This window comes from Balearica regulorum, chromosome 25 (genome assembly GCF_011004875.1).
Source record: "Balearica regulorum gibbericeps isolate bBalReg1 chromosome 25, bBalReg1.pri, whole genome shotgun sequence".
Taxonomy (NCBI): domain Eukaryota; kingdom Metazoa; phylum Chordata; class Aves; order Gruiformes; family Gruidae; genus Balearica; species Balearica regulorum.
Window position 1 is genome coordinate 3684134 of NC_046208.1, and position 19406 is coordinate 3703539.

At 50.2% G+C, this 19406-nt stretch overlaps 1 protein-coding gene across 25 annotated transcripts in view; it reads right to left on the bottom strand.

Moving 5' to 3' along the window:
• NFASC (neurofascin) overlaps positions 1 to 19406 on the bottom strand; it is a 95104-nt gene that overhangs the window by 9282 nt on the left and 66416 nt on the right. For 8 of the 25 annotated variants that reach the window (XM_075775798.1, XM_075775802.1, XM_075775797.1 and 5 more), the window contains 6 exons: positions 17764 to 17799; positions 10461 to 10709; positions 8064 to 8180; positions 5936 to 6091; positions 993 to 1124; positions 351 to 420 (listed from right to left, as the gene is read on the bottom strand). In XM_075775798.1, the coding sequence (XP_075631913.1) occupies positions 351 to 420; positions 993 to 1124; positions 5936 to 6091; positions 8064 to 8180; positions 10461 to 10709; positions 17764 to 17799 (760 nt within the window). The remainder of the gene's footprint in view (positions 1 to 350; positions 421 to 992; positions 1125 to 5935; positions 6092 to 8063; positions 8181 to 10460; positions 10710 to 17763; positions 17800 to 19406) is intronic. The other 17 variants (XM_075775814.1, XM_075775813.1, XM_075775808.1 and 14 more) reach the window with 6 other exon arrangements.

Below are 19406 nucleotides of genomic sequence, written 5' to 3' on the forward strand. Positions count from 1 at the left end.
TTGATCTGCACCTGGCGAGAGCTGTGTCTGGGGCAGCTGATGCCGGAGTCCCAGTTCTCTGCCTGGACGGATCCCCCCAGGCTGAGACAGGGAAAGGAGGAGACCTTAGCAGCATCCTCGCAGCCTGGTTACTCTTCCAGGGATTTAAGGCAGGAAATGTTTCCTTTGGTAGAGGACTTGCAGAGGGAAGGAGGCAGGAGGAGGAAGGTGGGAGAAATAATTTAAGAGGCTGTGTGGCACCGCGGTGCTGCGGTTATGTGGAGGGGTAGCGTGGTGAGGTCTGTGATGGCTGGGAGTGGGGCTGATGGCGAGACGTGGTCGTGTGGGTACACATGCCAATGGAAGCATACCTGTAGTCAAACGACCCGTCTTCTACGTTCTTGTCTTCGGGATTTAGATGCTCGTCTTTATTGTCTCGTACTATAAACAAGCACATCCCCAACATTCACGTTAAAAAGCAGTACAGAAGATAAAAGCTTTACGAGACAGTAACAGCAGCTGGCATTGAGGCTGTCTTTGTGAAATCCCTGCGGGGTGAAGTACGCCTTTTCATTGACTCGGTAAAAATCCCACACCTGGGAGGGCTTGCAAAGGGCACTGCTGCTCTGGCACCAGGGCACAGGCGCTCCAGATAGTGAGAGGGGGATGTATTAATTGGTGAATTCTCTTAAGCCTTCGCTTTGGAAAAAATTTAATGAGATTTTTGCCTGAAAAGATCTTTTTCTAGATGAGGACAAGCAAACTTGCAGTGTAGAGGTTGGGTCATGCACAGCAGGAGTGTCCAGCTCCGCAGCCTAATGCCTGCGCAGAGCCCTCACCCGACCTTTAATTAACTGAAATGCTTCCCACTAATAATAGTGTTCCCACTACAGAGAAAGAAAAGCCCTTGTAATCACGAGCATCTATCTGAGCGCAATACAATTTCATTAGCCCCCAGAAGCCTGGAGATGTTTAAACCGCGAGCACAAACGATTGCCATGCAACGCTCTTACCTGGATATTTCCCGCCTCTGCTCCTCTTAATGAAGCAGACGATCAACAGAATAAGGACCAGGAGAGCTATGGCACACATCAGCCCGATGAACCAGCCCTGCGTTGCGATGTCCACGTGATTCTTGGTATAAGCTGGGAGGAAAATTGAAAGGGGGGGAAAAAAAAAAGCTATAAAGGACAGACCAGAACAACAGAGGGAAATAGATGAATAGTAAGACTCAGTTCACCAGTTTAGAAATTATCTTTAGCGCTGCGTTTGCGTGTGTCTGTGTGTGTGTTGACCAGGTTATATGAGACTGTAGCGCAGGGATCTGTAGCTTTTTGTTTTTGTGGTGGTAGGTCAACTCAACATTTTAGCAGGAGCTACAAACAGCGAAGGGTCACAACATAAAGTAAAACCTAGCAGAGCCCGGTGAGAAAAGTGCATTGCAAATAATGGCAAAAGAAGCCGGGTAACAGATTTGATCTTTCATTTACTGTGTCCGAAAAGTGCCCTGGAAGTGAGAAGGTCTGAAAGAAACGTGCCCGAGCGGGTCCGGTCCCTGGTGTCCAGTGAGGCTGAGCAGCATCACTGGATCCAGAGGGTCGCTGAGCCCCGAAGGGCTCATGAGCAGCCTTGAGAAACCCAAATCGCAGAGGGCAGCCTTGCCCACGCTGCAGAGGCGATGGGCAGCGGCTCTGCTGCCGTCACTGCTTGGTCCTGCTGCCTTTGGGTGGTTGTGGGGGGTCTCCAGGGCTGGAGCCCACCAAGACTTGGCCAATGCATGAGTGGGGGACGCAGCGGTGGGAACAGCTCTTTGAGGAATCGCAGCTGCGTCCCGGCTAGTTGAAAGGTGGTCTGAAAGCACTGGAGTCTTTTCTCCTGGGGTAAACTCTTTGACACCGCTGCTTCCAGCACCCTCAAAGGCTAGTGAATATTAATGTGATTAATACCAAGCAAGGAGGTGTCTTGTTCCCTGAACAAAGCTCCAGCTCCTAACTGCCGTGTCCTCCCTCTCGTACTCTGACTTCTTGTTTGCAGCTCCCGTACTCGGTCAGACAGACAAATCCGTGTCCTATAAATAGCAACAAGCTGCCATTTTCTGGCTCTCATTGACATGCACTTTGCATTCAGCAAGACAGAGCAGAGGAGAAAATAACCTTCAGCGCAGCAGGGGAGCTAAATTTAACCAGACTGCGATGCAAACAGAGATAGGTATTCCTGGCAGGAGCGCGGGAGATCTGAGCTGGATGGGATTGAGCTGGGATTTAGCAGGGGTTTGCCTGAAACGGTCAGGACAGCGCAGCGAGCATCCTTTAGTGGTGCCCGTGTGACAAAACCCAGGATGGTCCTTACAAAGAAAGCATAAAAGATAGCTCTCTGATAATGTACTCCGAACGAAAGGCTCTTGTAAGAGAGACAACAGCTTTAAAAATGGGTTGAACTGGTAAACTTTCCTAACCCACACCATTTCAGGGCTGTAAGCGCATACTTATTCCATCAAAATTGAACCCGAGAGAAGAGGTGCTTTCCTTAGGATGAAATCTAAGCCACGTTGCCAATAGGTAATTGCAGCCAAACGGTGACCAAGAAATTCAGATAAAAGAGGAGAATGACAAGAAAGAGTACCATTTGCTAAAGAAATGATGTCGGACCCTGAACGCTCTGTGTTTGTGAGCAGCACCGAGCTCCTGGGGAAGCTGGGTGGAAGCAGCTTTGCCTAATGGTGCCTTGGCTCCCTTTGGCTGCTTTTCCTCTAATGCTGCTGCATTTAATATTTACCTTTAGTACAACCTGAGCTACGTAGTCCTTGAAGATGTACTTTTTTTATAATGGAGAGAATGAGAGTATAACAGAGCGGAGCTGAGAACTGGATTCAATTAGCTGAGTGCTTGGGGAGGAAGGGGGAAGAAAGCTTTACTGGAGAGCTTTGAAATGGCAAGAGATTGTTTTAGCAGTCCTGATGGGATGGGATTTGTGCTGAGACCAACGCTAAGGGGAGAAATAAGGGGGTCTTCGGGGCACGAAATGCCAGAGCAGCCTGAGAGGTGGGTCGGAGTTTTACAGGGAGGGAGGATTTTGAGTACCGAGTCACCGGGGGATCTTGCAGTAGGATCATGGCACTGCCTATCGCCAAGGTAGAGGTATAATTGCCATCCTTCCCAAAAAAGCAACACATGATGACAAAATTATAGTCACAGCAATCTTGTAGTTAGAGTAAACGAGTGACTGTCATTGCAGCATTCAGAGAGAGAAGATTAAGTACATGGCTGTCAGAGAGGATGTTTTGATTTGCTTTAATATAAGGCCAATGTCAAGGGGAAATAGTGGAAAGCAGCTGTGTAATCCAACAGGTATTGATTTGAAATGCAACTGCAGTGACTTTTTTTTTTAAATTAATGATAACTTTGTGGCAGAAAACATGTTCCCTAACAGTCATAGTTACATGCCAATAGCAAGGCTGACTGTGTTCCACCAACAGAAGATCAGCAAAATTTTTGTCTGTCTCTCTGAAGCAGACCGTTGGGTATGTAAAGTCTCACGAGCTCCAGCCTTGCATGATCCTCTTCCCATACAGGCTGGGGAATTTTCTTCTTTATTTTATTTAGAAGGTATCTTTGCATTAAGCCATGTTTGTAGTTTCAAAGTGTTCTTTACTACTGGAAGGAACTCTGTTGGGTTATTGAGCTGTCAGTTCATTGGAAGCAAAGCGGGAGGGCAGTGTCCTGCAGCCACAGTGCAGGTGGACTGCTTCTTATTGATCTCCCCTCAAACTGAAGAAACCTAGCTATTTGCAAAACATTAAAAAAACAACCCCACAAAAAAACCCGAACAGTGCTTTTTTTTTTTTTTTTGTCAAAAACATTCCTGATGGCATATGATTGTCAGCGGGGGCCAAACACTTGTGTCAGCAGTATCCAGCCAGCAAAGAAATGGATCTGCAGCATTTATGCATGCAGGGATGGCGATAGCTCCCTGCATCCCGCGGTGATAGGGCTCAGGTCACCAATCGGCCTCTATCACAGGGACAAGGGTGGCCCCATCCTTTAGTCTCAAGGATGATATCAGCAGGAACCCCTCAATTACAGAAAATAGACACATCGAGACTGCCAGCATCAATCAGCCAAGGATATTGCTTTTTTAATCCCCCTCTTTCTAACGATTCCTGTCCCTCCGTGTCTGTTGTGCAGGGGGCTGCTCCCTCTCTGCCCAGATCCCAAAGTGGGCAAAAAGCAGGAGAGAAAAGAAAAGAGACGGGTCCGGATTGGGAAACAGTTACCCAGAAAGGCAGGTTGCACGGTATGGCTGGGGGTCAGGGGAGGGTCCAGAAGCAGAAACAAAACTGGGGATGCAGCACTGCAGCAGGAGCTGTTCTGGAGAGAGTCAGAGTTGAAAAACCGTCTCTGTTATTGTCTGGGGTCAGAATCAGCCTCTGCGATGTAGGAACAGGCTGGGAGCGCAGGGAGTCAAAACCCGCAGACAGTTTGCGTGTCTGCGAGCCGAGCCCTGCCAAAGCAAAGCTGTGAAAACTCCCGAGGCAAGGCAGCCGCGCCGTGTGGCACGTACAGCAGTGGAGCGATGGGGAAAAACCTGGGGAGAATAAATCCTTTTTGAAAACACAGCGCTCTGCAAAGCCGAGCGTGTTCCAGGGGCTACTGTGCCGTGGATCTGAGCACATCACAGGGTGATGGAGCAGTCTGAGGAGGCACATCGGACCTCAGCGCGGGCAGAGGCAGGACAGAGCCAAGGTCAGCGCTCGCTGGTTATTTCTCAGCGTTGGACAACATTAGACATGCAGAAAAACCAGCGGTTGCCATCTGTCCCTGTGTCCTCTTGGCACGTCAGAGAATTACTCAGTGGTGTTATGGCTTGCCAAATTTTTGGACACCAAATGAGATGTGCTTGGGGGTGCACGGGGAGGGCTGCTGCTCCTCACCTCCCCCTGCAGCGCTCCCTTGCTGCGAATTACATTTTCCTTTTACGCTTTTCGGCAAAGAGACTGGGAAAGTGCTTGAGCTTTCCATTACACAGCTGGATCTGAGCAAAATAATTTTAGCTCTTTGAAAATCACAGCCTCTACCTACTACATGTGTCAGTGTGGGCTGCTCCGGTGTTGCTCGCTCCTTGGTTTTTCAGCTGTTTAGGCCCGCGCTTTGACAGACGTTGTGCACAGATCCCTACGGCAAAACCCCCGGGTGAATACAAAGGAAGTTAGTTATAGCTGCTTTGATTTACTGAAACTCATCGAGTGTGAACGGTGGAGTTTTATAAATGCATAGAGCCCGATTCAATGCCTGCGGAAGTCAATAAGGGTATTTCTCTGGCATTCGGTGGGCAGTGTAGGAAGCCCGTAATTAGAAAGCTGTAAAAATCACTCAGGTGCTAAGCTTGGAAAATTGCTTGTGCAATTAAATGTGAAGTTGCCAGAGGAGACGTACCTGGAGGAAGGAAAGCCCTAGGCATATGCCACGCGTGGCTGTGACCCAGGTCTTCCGCAAACACCACGTTCCCCCTCCCGGTCCTGCCCCTCCGCCATAGCCTGGGGCCAGACGCCTGCACCCTCTCCGGGGCCAAAGCAACCACCATCACCACGAGTCGTAGCAACAGGCGGGTGGAAGTGCAAACGCACGGTGGCGGGGCTTCAAGCAGAGCCGCATGACAACACAAGCATCTTCTCCAAAGACCTTTCCTTCCAAGGGATCCCCGTCCCCTCCTGGGGCTCCCCTCCTCCTCCTCCTCCTCCGTGCAATGTGGAACAACCTCCCGGCGATGCTGGGGGTGGCTCTTTAATAAGGGCAGAGATGGGGGTGGGGGGCTGCCGGCGCATGGGGGGGTGGTGGATGAGGTTGTTCCATGCAGTCATGGTCAAACCACCTCCCGCCACCACGCGAATGACGTCGGCGGTGATGGATGTGACATGCCTCGGAAACGTACCCCGCGGCGGGGCTGAAGCCCGTCTCACCTGAGCTGGTGGTAAAGGTTATGTACGAGTGTTCGCTGGGGCTAGACCATATGGGGAACACCCACAGCTTGTACATCATTCCCGGCGTCAGATTCGCCAGCTGCACAGAGGAAGGGGTCTGAGCTTTAACAGGGATAGATTTCTCTGTCTTGTTACCTGAGAAACAGAAACCGCACATCAAACCCAGCCGCAGGAGGCTCGGAGAGATTACCGTGTTGACACTGCAGGCAATGCATTATGCTATCCCTAGCCGCTGAGCAGAAATAATACAGCTTGATGGTCAAGGAGCTATTAACGGCTTCGTGATTATTACTCACTGAGAAGAAAATCGGTGATGCAGGAATATGGTGTGGGTTTTGCTGCATCCCTGCTTGCCGTACTGGAAAAAAATCCCAGTAGCTTATTCAGATCTCTCCCTACTTTTAAGACCCGATAGGTCCTTTATCTGCCCAGCCTCAGGTCTGGATATTTGGGTATTTACTGCAAAAGGTCTGGAATTTGCCTGGTCCCGCTCAGCTGAGTGAAGGTGCTACAGGACTCAGTAAAGGAGCCAATTCTTGTGCTTTTGGGAGTGTTACCTGCGCAGCAGTTTTGCTGGTCAGTTAAGGAGGCTTTGAATGAGCTGGATGGTGCATTAAATGTGCTGCAAGACTGCTCGCCCCAGCCGGCAGATTGCTGCTCTTGGGGGAGAGAGGGGTCCAGCCCTTCAGCTCAAGGAGGGATGCTTGTGGGCTGATTGATCCCAGGGTCTGTCCAGGGATGACCTGTTCTTTGCACTGTGCCGGGAATCATCTGCTGATGAGCTTAATGCTGAGCATTAAACCACTGAATTCTAAGAAAGCCTGCAGCGGGACTTTGATTTGTGGCTCTGGAGGTGCGCACCTCCCAGTTCAGCAGCGCTGCGGGGAAGGAGAAATGTGGCTTTGAGGCCAAAAGCACGGTCCTTGCTTCAAACGCCACCAGGAAGGGAGGAGAGGCACGGCTGTTTGGGAAGGGCTGAAATCTCCGAGATTTCCTCCCTCTCGGCCAGGTCCTGATGAGGGTACCCCAGGGCAGTGCTGCCGCATCCCGAGCCCAGACTCAGCGCGTGGGCTCTGGAAGGGCAGCGCCTGCGCTTTGTGCTTCCTGATGATGGGGAAAAACCAGGGCTGGCGACAGTTTGGGAGGTGGGATACTTGGCATCTAGGGCTCAGAAGGCTGATGGGTATCCTGAATTATGGAAACCAGTTCAGAGGGGGGAAGGCTGAGCACAGCCCAGCCTGAGCTGCATAACAAATCCCTGCGGGCTGCGGAGCGAGACCAGGCACTGGCTGCGCATTAGAAATTGTCTCAAGGAGAAAGCAAGGTCATCTCATAAACGATGTTGTAAATGACCAAAAGTGGTTTGTTGTTGATGATTACCCCTAGTTGGTTTATTTTAAATGCCGATATAAGACCGGCACACCAGATGATGTGAGGGCCGAAATGGCTGGGAAATAAAGTCGGAGATAAGCAGTAGTCATCACTGCCTATCTATAAAAAAAACCCCAACCAACCAACAACATGTAAACATCTTTTCTAAACAAGTACTAAACCCAGAAATACTGGCTTTGAGTTTCCAGACTAAGTACGTAGCCTTACAATTTTAAGAGACAACGATATCCCATACGACAGGAGGTTTGGGATCATAGATGATTCTGCCAACTCCGGGTTCAAGAAGCCCATCTTGAAAGGCATTTAAAACTGCTCTCCAATTTAGGTAGGTTTCATTTGTTTTCCCTCAAAGTTTTGTCCCCTTTCACATATATATATATATATACAGACACACATATTTAAGGCTCTTACGTTGTGACTGCGTACAGCCCAGCTCAATGAACAGTTCATGAATGAATGGCCTTGCTCGTCTCATCAACACCTCGCGACAGTCGGTGCAAGGAGGGGGACTCACTAAGTGCCAGGATGAGCTCTGGTGCGCTCTAAACAGCCATGACCGTGACCTGCCTTCTCCTCTCCCATCCTCCACGTGGCCATAGAGCATCGTTCCGCACACGATAATTAAGACCGAGTAATAGGTTGCAACCGTGGGAGCTGGCAGGATCTCTAATGGCATCACCACCCTATAGAGTTCCCCACGCGATCTGATGCTTACTGGTGATATACTTAACCACAAAGTCAGTTCCTGCAGAGTAATTGTGGCTCCAGGTGATGTTTGCCCAGTTACTATTAGCCATAGCTCTTATGTCCCATATGGACGATCCATTGGTGGCTGGTGGACAGGTTAGAACAGGAGTTAGTATTTTGGATTATACACGAATGAGACCTCATCTAGCATCCGGCGTTGGTAAAAACCTTACAAAATCATTCCTGAAGTTAATGCTTTGATCTTAACCTACAAGCGTGCCTAAGGACGTATTTGTTCCTGTCAAGATCCTTAACTTTAAACTTTCGGGGGAAGTTTGGTAGCAGAAGCTCCTTGCGTATTGGTGTTTTAGTCCAACTGCACTCAGCTTATCTTTGGAGTCTGAAGACTTCTGTGGCACTTCCCTGAGGATTGCGGTCAGCAGGGAAATCTCCTGACTAACCTCGTGCCCAAACGGACGCGGGAGACGCCTGCACGAGTGCACGCGGACTCACTGCGACAACCGGGAAGGAAAGACTGGGAGAGAATATTGTCACGTTACTGGGTCTGGAGACAGCCAGTGGGGCAATGAAGTCACTCGTTTCTGATTTTGAAGTTAAGGATTGTCGACGTTGCTTTGGAGGGCGGATGAACTTCGTTTCTAGTGAAGTAGAGCTAATCCACTAGTTTAGTGGGTGTTTAAGTGACGTCAGATAAATTACACCTTGGTTTCCAGATGATGATTCTTATTATTATTTACTCCAGGGTGTAGCTCAGGTTTTGGTTTGACAAAACACAGGTTAGTAACCGCAGTCCCTGGGGCGAGGCCAGCTACGCGGCTTTTAGGAAATTGCAGGGACCCGACGCTGCGGGGTCGGGGACGTGACCTGGAATCCCTGGTACAAACCCAAGCTGTGCTGCCCCACGGTCGCCCTGTCTGCCCGCATTACGGCTCAGCCCCCTTCCCTCGTGTCCCCAGGGTGGTGGGGACGCGCGCGGTTCCTCTCGCAGCTCTTTTCCTCCCGTCTCCTCTCCCTGCTCTGCGGCAGCGTGCGCTCGCCGCTTAATTGCCTATTTTCAATTAGCAACGTTTTCCCACATAGTCACTTAATAGTAACTGCGTTGTGGTAGCAATCTTGCTTCGTTGCTATGGCCTGATATAGAGCGATGAAGCCGCCTTTGGATTTCTTGCACCAGTTTTTAAGGCGATTTTGTTTTGAGCTCCCTGCGTGCGTTCCCTTTCTTTGCAGCCAGCAGCTTTGCGCAGCGTAAGGCTGCTCTGGCCGGGGAGGTGCGCGGTGCTGGAACCCAAACTCACAGTTCTCAGTTCAGGTCTGTGTCTTTAATAAGGAAATTAGTGCAGAGCAGGAAACGTGCTGATGATTCGCAAATCTGTTGTACTGCGGAGGGTCAGGCGGAGGCTGGTCCTCCCAGCGTATGTTTTTGGTGGGGTTTTTTTAGCTAATCTTATGCAAGAATATAAAGAAAAGGGTCTGAACTGCTGTAATCAAATTCCCTGAATTCAATGGGTGTCAACTTTGAGATTCATTACTATTATTTTCACTCCCTCTTTATGAAGAGTTAACAAAGATTTCTGTAGCTTTTGCACGTGCATTTTTGAGTGTATCCTATCCAGCTATGTAACTGAATTCTTTTGATTGCATTGTCTTTTGCTGCTAGTTTTATTTAGTTTTTAATAACCTGACTATAACTATCCATAATTATTTATTAACTGTAGATACCATTATAGCAGCGTTTTAAAAACAAGGCTCAGCGAGATACATCTCTCTGTGCCTATCAGTAAAACACATATAGCAGAGAATATGCCTCCACCAAAACAGAGTTTGATCATCCCGCTCTAGCTGAGTGCATGAGAAGTTTATCTTGACCTGATAAATACCTGGCACACACCTGCGTGTTGTAACTTAAACGCTTCCCCAGCTCTCCTGTGGGCTATGGCTAGGGTACATCGCAAAGAGCAGGAGCATAAACCAAAAGACTCGTATCAGTGATGACAGGTCTCTCAGCTACCAGTTGATGTGCTAAATTTGAAGTGACATCTTCTATAAAAGTAACAGAACCCCTTTTTAATGGCAATAAGAAACAAGACAATACTTTTGTAGGGCCTTCCGCCTCCTTCCCAAACACTGATGCTAATTCAGCATCGCGACACCCCGGGGAGGGCTGTGTTATCCCTGAGACCGAGACCAGGACGGTGGCACAGAGACCCCCCCCCAAAATTGCCGGGAACCACTTGTGCACCTCGATTCCTGAGCCTGTGCCACCTCCGGCTCCTCACCAAGCCCTTCCCAGAGCACGGGAGCTCTTAAATTTTCCCTGTGCCCCTTATTAATCCTTGCTCTGAGCAAGATGCGGGGAAGGTCCCGGTAGGGTTAGAGGGGTTAGAGGAAAAGGAAAGCGCAGTACCCAACTCCTGCTTTGTGGTGGCTGCCGGAGCCCTCTCTGTAGCTGCTGTAGTGCTTGCGACGGTGGTGGCGGGTAGAGTGGTGGCGGCTGTAGTGGTGGTGGTAGTTGTGTCGGTAGTAGTGGTAGTTGTGTCGGTAGTAGTGGTAGTTGTGTCGGTAGTAGTGGTAGTTGTGTCGGTGGTGGTGGTAGTTGGGGCTGTTGTAGTAGTACTGGTTAGACCGATTGTAGTTGGAGGCAACCCAGTTGCAGCTGGGAGAGGGAAACACTGGCTTTTTAGACGAGGTGGTGTCTCCGCGGGGCTGGCACTCGCCATCCCCGAGGGCCGGACGCGCAGGCACACGAGAGAAAGCAGAGCAGCACAGAGCCGGGGGGGGAACGGGGAGGGAGGCAGCAAACAGCACCGGGAAACACGAGGCTGAACCGCTTTTCCCTTCCCCATCTGCGTGCGGGGACAGCCAGGCACCGATGGGAGCGATGCTGGGGGCGAGGAGGGGCAGCAAGTGGGGGCTGCCCCCGGCAAACTGCTCCCACGCACCCACTGCCCACGGTTTGATTCCTTTTCCAGGGCTGAACGACCTGCTTCTCTTTTGCTTTTGCTCTGCTGCTGGTCCCCCCGCCGCCCTGGGCTTAAATCGCACGGAGGGCACGGAAGGGGAAAGCGAGGGGGGAGGCTGGAGGATGCACAGGGCGGGCTGTCCTCGCCCCATCCTCCCCTGTGCAGAACCGCGCTGAGAGCTCTCAGGGCTCCCTGAAATAAGAAACAGGATTTATCTCTTAAGAAAACATAATAATCCCATTTGTTGTGGGCCGGGCAAGCCACAATTACATTCATTCAGCAGCCCCTGGACTACACCTCCAGCATTTTTGAGCTGCCAATTCAGCCTGCAGCTTCTGAGCTGTTTCCTTCCTGGCTCGTGTCTGTACTAATACTGCAGTCTGGTGATGGAGCGGCTTTAGCATTAACATGGATTTTAGCTCATCGGTAAGTGATGTGTCATCACCGCCCCTCACAATTTACATTTAAATTAGGACAAAGGGGTTGGCGCACCCCAAGCTGTGCCGAGGGAAAGTCTGAGCGATTTGTAACTGTTCACATCACACGCAAACCCCGCAGCGCGCTTGAGAGGGTCCTGAACACCACCAAAGGGGAGTGCGTTGGCTTGGGCCCGAAAACCCGCCAGCAGAAAATGCAGCTGAAGAGCTGCTTAACCTACCGAAGGTAAATGAGCGGAGATGTACCCTGCGCTGCTTACCTGAAGTTATATTGACTTACTCTTACTGTAGATCAGGGGATTGCAAATCCCCCGGTTAGACAAATGAAACCGGCTATTTTAAACATCACCCACAAACAAGAATAGCTCTAGGAAAGTACTTTAAAAGGCATCCCAGAACCAAGCCAGGGCTTGCTGTTTCACCAAGCCCATCCCCAAGGAGGGCCAACCCCTAAAACCTCAGCCTTTGCAGAGATCCAAAAGCAGAGAAGAGCAGTAGGTCGCTCAGTCCGGCTCCCTACCGAGCGCAGCTGCAATAAAACCAGTTACCGGCACAAACGGGAAACGCCAGCCCACCCCAACGTGTGCCCGGAGAGGTGGTACCAACGCAGCATCGCAGCCAGCCTCATGCAGCAGTGCAGCCACCGAAATAAAGCACACACACACACCCCCCCCCGCCCAAAATAAAGCACACCCTGAAATAAAGCACACCCCCCCGAAATAAAGCACACCCTGAAATAAAGCACACCCCCCCGAAATAAAGCACACCCTGAAATAAAGCACACACCCCCGAAATAAAGCACCCGCCTGGCACAGCCCGTCACTGCCCCAGGGCCGGGCAAGGGGCTGGATGGGGGGAGCGGGGATGGTGGTGACAGGGAGGGGACCCAGCCTGGGTGGGACATGGCACGGCTTTGTCCTGGGGTGTTTGTCGTGTAGGGGGTTTCGCTGTTCTGCGTTTCTTTCCCCCGGTTCCCGATGGAGGGCTTCGCTGTGTCCTGAGGCTACACGTTACAAAAACCTTTCTTGGGGTGTGTGACGTATTAACTTCCATCTTTGCTGCGTCACAGCGGGGTTTTTTTTTTTTTTTTTTTGGAAGGTTAAGAGATTAGTATCACTAGGTTAATGTCACCATTAACCCGGTTAAGCTGCAGCTCCTCACAAGGTTTGCAGTGCACCCAGTCAAACAGCGCCGCAGACACCCGTTATTAGCTAACGTGGTCTGAGGGTTTCCCCTGTGAATCCCTGGCTGCCCCCTCAGGAAAACAGGACCCCACAAGGCACAAAGTAACTTGCCGAAAGGCAGGAGCTGGTGGGAACCCTTGGAGAGCCCCCAGCGCCCAGGCCTGTTACACAGCTCTGCATCGCGCCTCTCCCGCACAGCACCTTTGAGGACTGTGGGCATCACCTAGCACTGAGGTAACAGCTTCAGCAGAAGGAGAGATTCAGCTTTAATGCGCCTCTAGACCCTAGATGGGAAGAGGTTACCTGGGCTAAGTCAAGGCTTCGCCATCCCTCGTGGAGGGTATCATCTTTATGTATTACAAGCAGACGCACGCGCACGCAGGTGAAGCTGCAGCGCCGAGACCCTCCTGGGTGCTGCATTGACCGAAGCGATTCAGCATCAGCCTGAGCTGTGCTGCTCCGCTCTGCCCGACGGTGATGCCAGGCAGGATTTGCCCGCGCCGCTCCAGCACTCTAGTGGAAGCGATCTCCGCGAGCAGGGCTATCACCTTGCATCAGGATAACGCGGGCTCGCTCCCGAGCGGGTCCCTGCGTGAGATCGAGGAGGGGGGGTTTGGTACTGGGGATAAAATTATCCTGGCAGGACTAGGAAGAGGTGAAAAAGTGGGATCGGGTGACCCTGGAAAGCAGTAGTTAGTTGAGAGAGAGGAGGATGGGGAGAGCATCTGCGGGCAGCACCGTGCTGCAGGATGGGACTGGGCGGTGGGAAGCGGCACTGCGGCCGGCCAGGGCTCCCGCAGCCATGGGGGATTTAGTCCTAAGCTTCCCCGGGATTCAAAGCTGCAGCCTCATTTGTGTTTGAATGTGAAATGTATGCAGGAGAAAAGCTCAGCTGGGAGATTCGGGGGAGAAAAGATAAGGGGCATTTTCTTGGCTTTGAAATCCATCCCCTAATGGGACCTGAGTTCAGTCTGGGAGGAGATGAAGGCAGTCTTTGACGGAGATCAGAGCACTCCGGTGTCCCCCAAAGAAAAGGGCACCCCACTATGGGGGAGCAGCCTGCGTGGGGCCACGGCCCTTCCCCGGGGTACCTGGGGTCCCCCACTCGCTGCCCACCACGTTGGGGCTAATGAAGGAGTGACAGATCGCTGCTCCTGGCAGCAAAAAAGGGGGGGACGGGGGGGGAGATGGAGGGACAGGCTGTCCTTTCTAGAACTGCTCTTTTTTGAAAGATCATGTCCATCTAGACATCACACACATCCTCCTAAAAATGCAGCTGTAGTACTTCCTCAGGTGTAACGTTTCTGAGCTTTGCGGAGTAGCTGAATTTCTTTTTTTTCCCCGCATTCCCCACGCGAGGTTCACCCAAGGGCTTTGACAACATTTGCCTCAAGTTTAGGTACAGGACTGAGCATCTGGCATTTGTGTGATGGGGGAAAAAAAAAAATTAATTCCCCCCCTTTCTGAAAGCAGGAGACGGTGCAGAGAAGGGGCTGCCACTTTTTCAAATGCAGGGCAGACCAGCACCCTGAAAACTAACGTGCCTAAAGACATGGGCTTGAAACGGCCCCGGTGCACCCAGGAAACCCAGAGTAAAAGCCAGCAACAGCAATTCCCGCTCTCTCGCTCCCACCCTAGCCTAGCCCATCTTCCTGGAAACATCTAACCGACCGTTCAACTCATTAAGAGGCCCCATCTTTGCAAGGCAGAGATTGCTTTTTCTGTCTGCAAGATGCATTACCCTTTCAGGTAATGGAGACCGAGGGGCACGGTGGGGAAGAGATACTGTTCTAATGGCCAGAGGATGCAGCGGTCTGGCTGTAGCAATTAATAGGTTGAGTAATGAGGGAGATGCTTGCAGCAGGACAGCTGTTCTCCTTGCAGCTTGGCTCCTGTGACCATGAATGGACCCATTAAAAAAAAAAAAAAAAAGAGCCCAAACCCTACACAAAAACTGTGTGAAGCTCAGATTGGGGAAAAAAACCCCAAAAAAACCCCAAAACAAAACCAACAAACCTGAGATGAAGAATCATAAAAGCAAAAGGGAGATAATGAAAGAATGAAAAAAGGGAGGGAGCCTCTTAAGAGGGGCCTCAAGTCCTGCTCCAAGTAGTGTAGCAGTTCAGGGAGTAGTTGCATAGTTTTTTTGTAAAATACAGGAAACAATACACATCCATACTGCTCTTTAATTATTTAAAGGTGCTTTTAATGTGTTGTTAGGCTGTAGTAACAGCTTTCCCTTGGGTGTGCCTACAAAATAATTAGGCTTAGAGAAATTTGATTAATTTTTCATGAATTTTGATGATTGGCCAAATACATTTTCAGAGATTGTTTTTTTTCCTTGCCCTCTCCCAGTTTTTAGCAACAGAAGGAAATTGTAAAATCTTTACCATAAAGTCTTCCAAATCTGATGATAACTAAGAAATTCAAGCATAGAAAAGAGCGATTGAGCAGCCTCTAAAAGAGAGAGGTCAGCAGTTCTCTGCTTCCACTGCTATCCATTTCTAAAACGAACAATAGAATCTTTCTCCTCCAATTCCTAATTATGGCGACAAGAAGGGAACAGACAAAAGTCAATGTTTTTGTCCTTAAAGTCTAAGACCAATAGTCTTTATGGTCCCTGATGACGTTTTTCCATACACATGGGTAGTATGGGATCCAGTTTTGATTTTTTTTTTTTTTTTCTCATTTCACAGCATAAATGAAAGCCCTTCTTAGATGTCCCCTCTTTTCCCATATCCCCTCTTTCTTTGTCCAGGTCTGGCTTAGGAAAAGTAAAGCCTTTCCTAAGGGAAGGTCCCTGCACTTCACTGTGATTTCATCAAGCTGGTCCAGTTTCTCATACACACACAAACCAGCTATAGGTAAGGTTACCCCCTGGGGAGGGGGGGGGGAAGGACCTCTTTAATTTTTTTTTAGTGCCAGTAGCTCATGACAAAGAGCATTTTACTGCAATTTAAGACAACTTTCACTGTGAACCCATGAAAAAATCTACAAAAATCTAGGTCACTGAGCGGGGAGGAATCTTCCGAGAAAGGTGAAGCAGTATTTCACTCCAACCCCGTACTTGTTAGGAAGAGAAACAGCCTCTCGGGAGAAACACCGCTCGAATTGTGTAACAGCTCCCGCACCCGCTCCGCGTCCTAACGAGAAATGACATCCAGCTCAAGAGCAAGACAGAGATGTGCGCTGGATCTTGCTACGGCGTACGCTGCCTTGGTTTCTCGTGCTGAAGCCTAGCACGGTGAGGAAGCTGCGGACGCGGCCGAGTCAGCACTTAACGACCTACTACTCCCATTAACTTGGATGGCTTTCAGCTCTGGCATAGCTTTTCACTTTGTTATTTTGCCTAGCAGAAGGTACAAAATAGCGGGGTGGGGGACTAGGAGGCTCTGTTCTTGTAGAATTATCCTTTAAATGGCAACGTGTTCATCTAGCTTCCAGCAGTATAAGAAATTATGCCTGAAATGATATGATGGTGGAAGGATAGAGAGATCACGTTGTGTTTTCAAAGCTCAGCAACATCCACCGCGAGTAGAAAAGTACTTTAAGAAGGTGATCCTGATCCACAAAGAAAATCCAGATTCTTGTGGATAAGCTAAACCCTGGCCAACGTATGAGGTCGAGCAGCAAAACAGCCCTCCTGGACTCGGAGGATAGAGATCCTCTAAGCCAAAAGGTTACGTCCGATTTCAGTTTCCCACCACCCGAAGCAGACCAATAATCTGTTACCCCCTTTTTCTTTTTTTTTTTTTTTAAAGAGAAAATATAGTAAGAAAAAGACTGGCATCTAGTCATAAAGGAAAAAAAAACCAAAAAAAACCTAAACCAAACCACAAAAATAATATCGGGCAGAGAGACATCACTGCAACAAACTAAAAGGAGGAGAAACATCTATGAGGTAGTAAAGCAAAACCTACAGGTGCAGAGAGCGGGTCCTGCATTTGCATCCCTTGGGAAGAGCCTTCCCTAAGAAGCTGTTCCTCCTTGGGAAGCCCCGGGGCCGTGTCCAACAAAGACAAAGCACGCCCTCTTACAGAGCCCTTGGTGCAGGGCACCCGAGTGCCGTTGCTCCAGACCAAAAAGCTTTTCCGCAGCATTCGGGGTGCGTTCTGGCTGGCTGCACGCCCGGGCGCTGCCGCTAACCCCCCGCCTCCGAGCGCGGTCACGGGGCTGTCCCCGCTGCTGAAATAGTGGCTCAAAGGCGGGGGGGGGAGGTTTGGAAGTCATGTCTGCAGCTTTCGTAAGAGGTGGGTGTCCTTTTGTTTTGGGCAACCAGAAGTTTGTGCTTTGCAGTTTGGACTTTGCAGGCTTGACACTGGGTGACTGAGGATTTGGGTTTCCTTGAAAGCAGGTAGAGATGCTGCACCCCCCCGCCCCGGTACAAGAAAAGGGTTCTCTCTGCTTCAGCTGCCGCTGTAGAAATTCGCAATCGAGGGCAAAGCCAGCAGTAGCCTCACATGCAGACATGCACAGCTGTGGCACAAACATCGTCCTTAACCCTTTCAATGGGCATCTGGAAACAAAAGGATTCTGCTATACGAAAGCCCTGGCAGCCCTGAAAGACCCGTGGGGCGGTGGGTGGCTTGTGGTCCCCCCCACGCTGCAACGCAGACCTGCGTGGCCGAGGGAGGCAGCTGCTCCGGCAGCAATAACGCTGCTCCTGGGTGTAACCATACAGCTTAAATTCCGCGGGGCAGAGCACAGCCAGGCACCACCGAGTCGGGGAGGGCTGGTAAATGTTTTTCTGTATTTCACAGGGCGGGGACGTTAAGGCTTAAAAAGGAAGAGAGCTGGGATTAAAAACCTCTTTAATAGCGCAACCTGACTCTCAATTTTGCTCGTACAGTCTGTGGCAGCTGCAGCGTTTGGTGGGTCTGGCTATCATTAGGCATCTGGGAGGCTGTTAAGCCCTGCTCAGAGATATTTTAATCTTTGCAGACCCCCCCGTGGAGCCTGCCCTAGTCCCCGCTGCCTGCGGGGCTTCGTTTTACCTGCCATTGTTTCATATGTCCAATTTAGACTGCTGACACTTCACCTTCCCATTGAAAGGGTTAATGGAGTGCATGCTTAATTGCCAGCACAGGCGAGCGAGCGTGGAGTGAGCCTTGCCCCATGCCTGTTACCTCCTCCGGCTGGTACGGTACCTGGGGTTGGCGTGGCTTCAGAGGGCAGCGCCAAGGATAGAGAGGGGAATACGAGGAGAGCATAGAAGAGAAGGGAAGAGAAAACAGAGGAAGATATAAAACAACCAGAACACACCAACAGGAGACTTGGGACCACTTGCACACAGTCACCAGAGACTTGAGAGAGAGGGAATAAATGCATTAGCTGCAACCCGTCACCCTCCTGTGCATCAGAGCACAGGGCAGAGAGAGCAGGGATGTCCCCTTGGAGATGGAGATCACCGGTTAAACACACACCAGCTCCCCAGCAGAGATGCCAGTGGTGTCAGTTAAGTGGAGTGCTTAAGCAGGTGTTTATTTCTAATCCCAGCAAGGACCGGTTTTGACACTCTGAATTTCACCTTAGTTTTTCTAGTGTAATTTTAAATTCAGTGGCCGTCCTGCCTTGCATGGGTTAGAGCCCTTGGCGCAGAACAGCAGAGAGATGTACTTTATGTAAACTTCTCAGGTGAACGAGTGGCAAGCAGAAAACAACCTCTGAATGTATTAATGGGTTTCATTTTCTTAATCTGCCTTTTTTTTTTTAAAATTCCAAACTCGTCTTTCGCGTAGCTTTACAGCAGGCGCCGTCACATCGACGCGGGCATTTAGAGCTGCTAATTGTACTTACATGCCTGTCGTTAGCAGACATCGCCTATGTCGTGTTGTACCTCGGGGTCTCATGCTTTGAGGTCAAACTTTGCCATATTTCTGTCACTTCAGACTGGGATTTGACTCTTATTTTTTTCTTGCTGCTTTATGGCCGATGCTTTGTCCTTTTGCTAAGAGGCAGCAGCCCGTCCCTTCCGCCGGGGCAGCCCTGGGTACCACCACCCATCCGCATCCCCGACCCATGGATGGGGAACCTTACCTTGTCACGCTGGCGTGCGCTGTACCTGCCACTGCCTGACACAAATCAGTTAAGCAATATACCCCAGCGGTTGGTTATGGCTATTATTTAACTGTGCTCTCCCAACAGTCACCGTTATCAGTGTATAGAAACAAACCCAGTAAAGCAAATGTACATGAAACGACGAGAAATGTTGACTCTCAACACCGACAACGTCAATCCAATCCCTGTGCTCTAACAGTTTGTTCAGCAACGCTCCTTTTTAAAGCAATGACGTGCCCCCTCTCGTGTTTGCCAGGGTGTAACTTAGCTGATTATTTTTTTCCCATAGCATATGCAGCCCCATCTCCCATCCTGTCACATCAATTAGCGCCGCTGGAGCCTACCTAAGAGGTGTCAGGAAGCATTTCATTTCCACTGGGTCATCAGTAGAAATTACTTTTCCTACTCAAAGCCATTAGTTGGGGAGGGGGAGATGGCGGAGAGGAGACAAAACCCCCATTAAATCAGAGGGCTAACCAAATCATAGGTCTTTTAGCAAACGCTAAAGAAAGGAAAGAGCCAGCTTTTGTCTCCCTGAGTTCCCTCAGGGCTCCTGAACTTTCACTTAGTGTGATGAATGTCCCACAATGGGCATTTTTATCTTATTATGAATCTGAGAGTTGGGGCTTCGCTTTGGTGGGTCAGGTCAGCTGCTGGTTACGGGGTGGCACTGTACCCCCTGCCTGGAGGATGCAGCTGCTGCTCCCCCTTC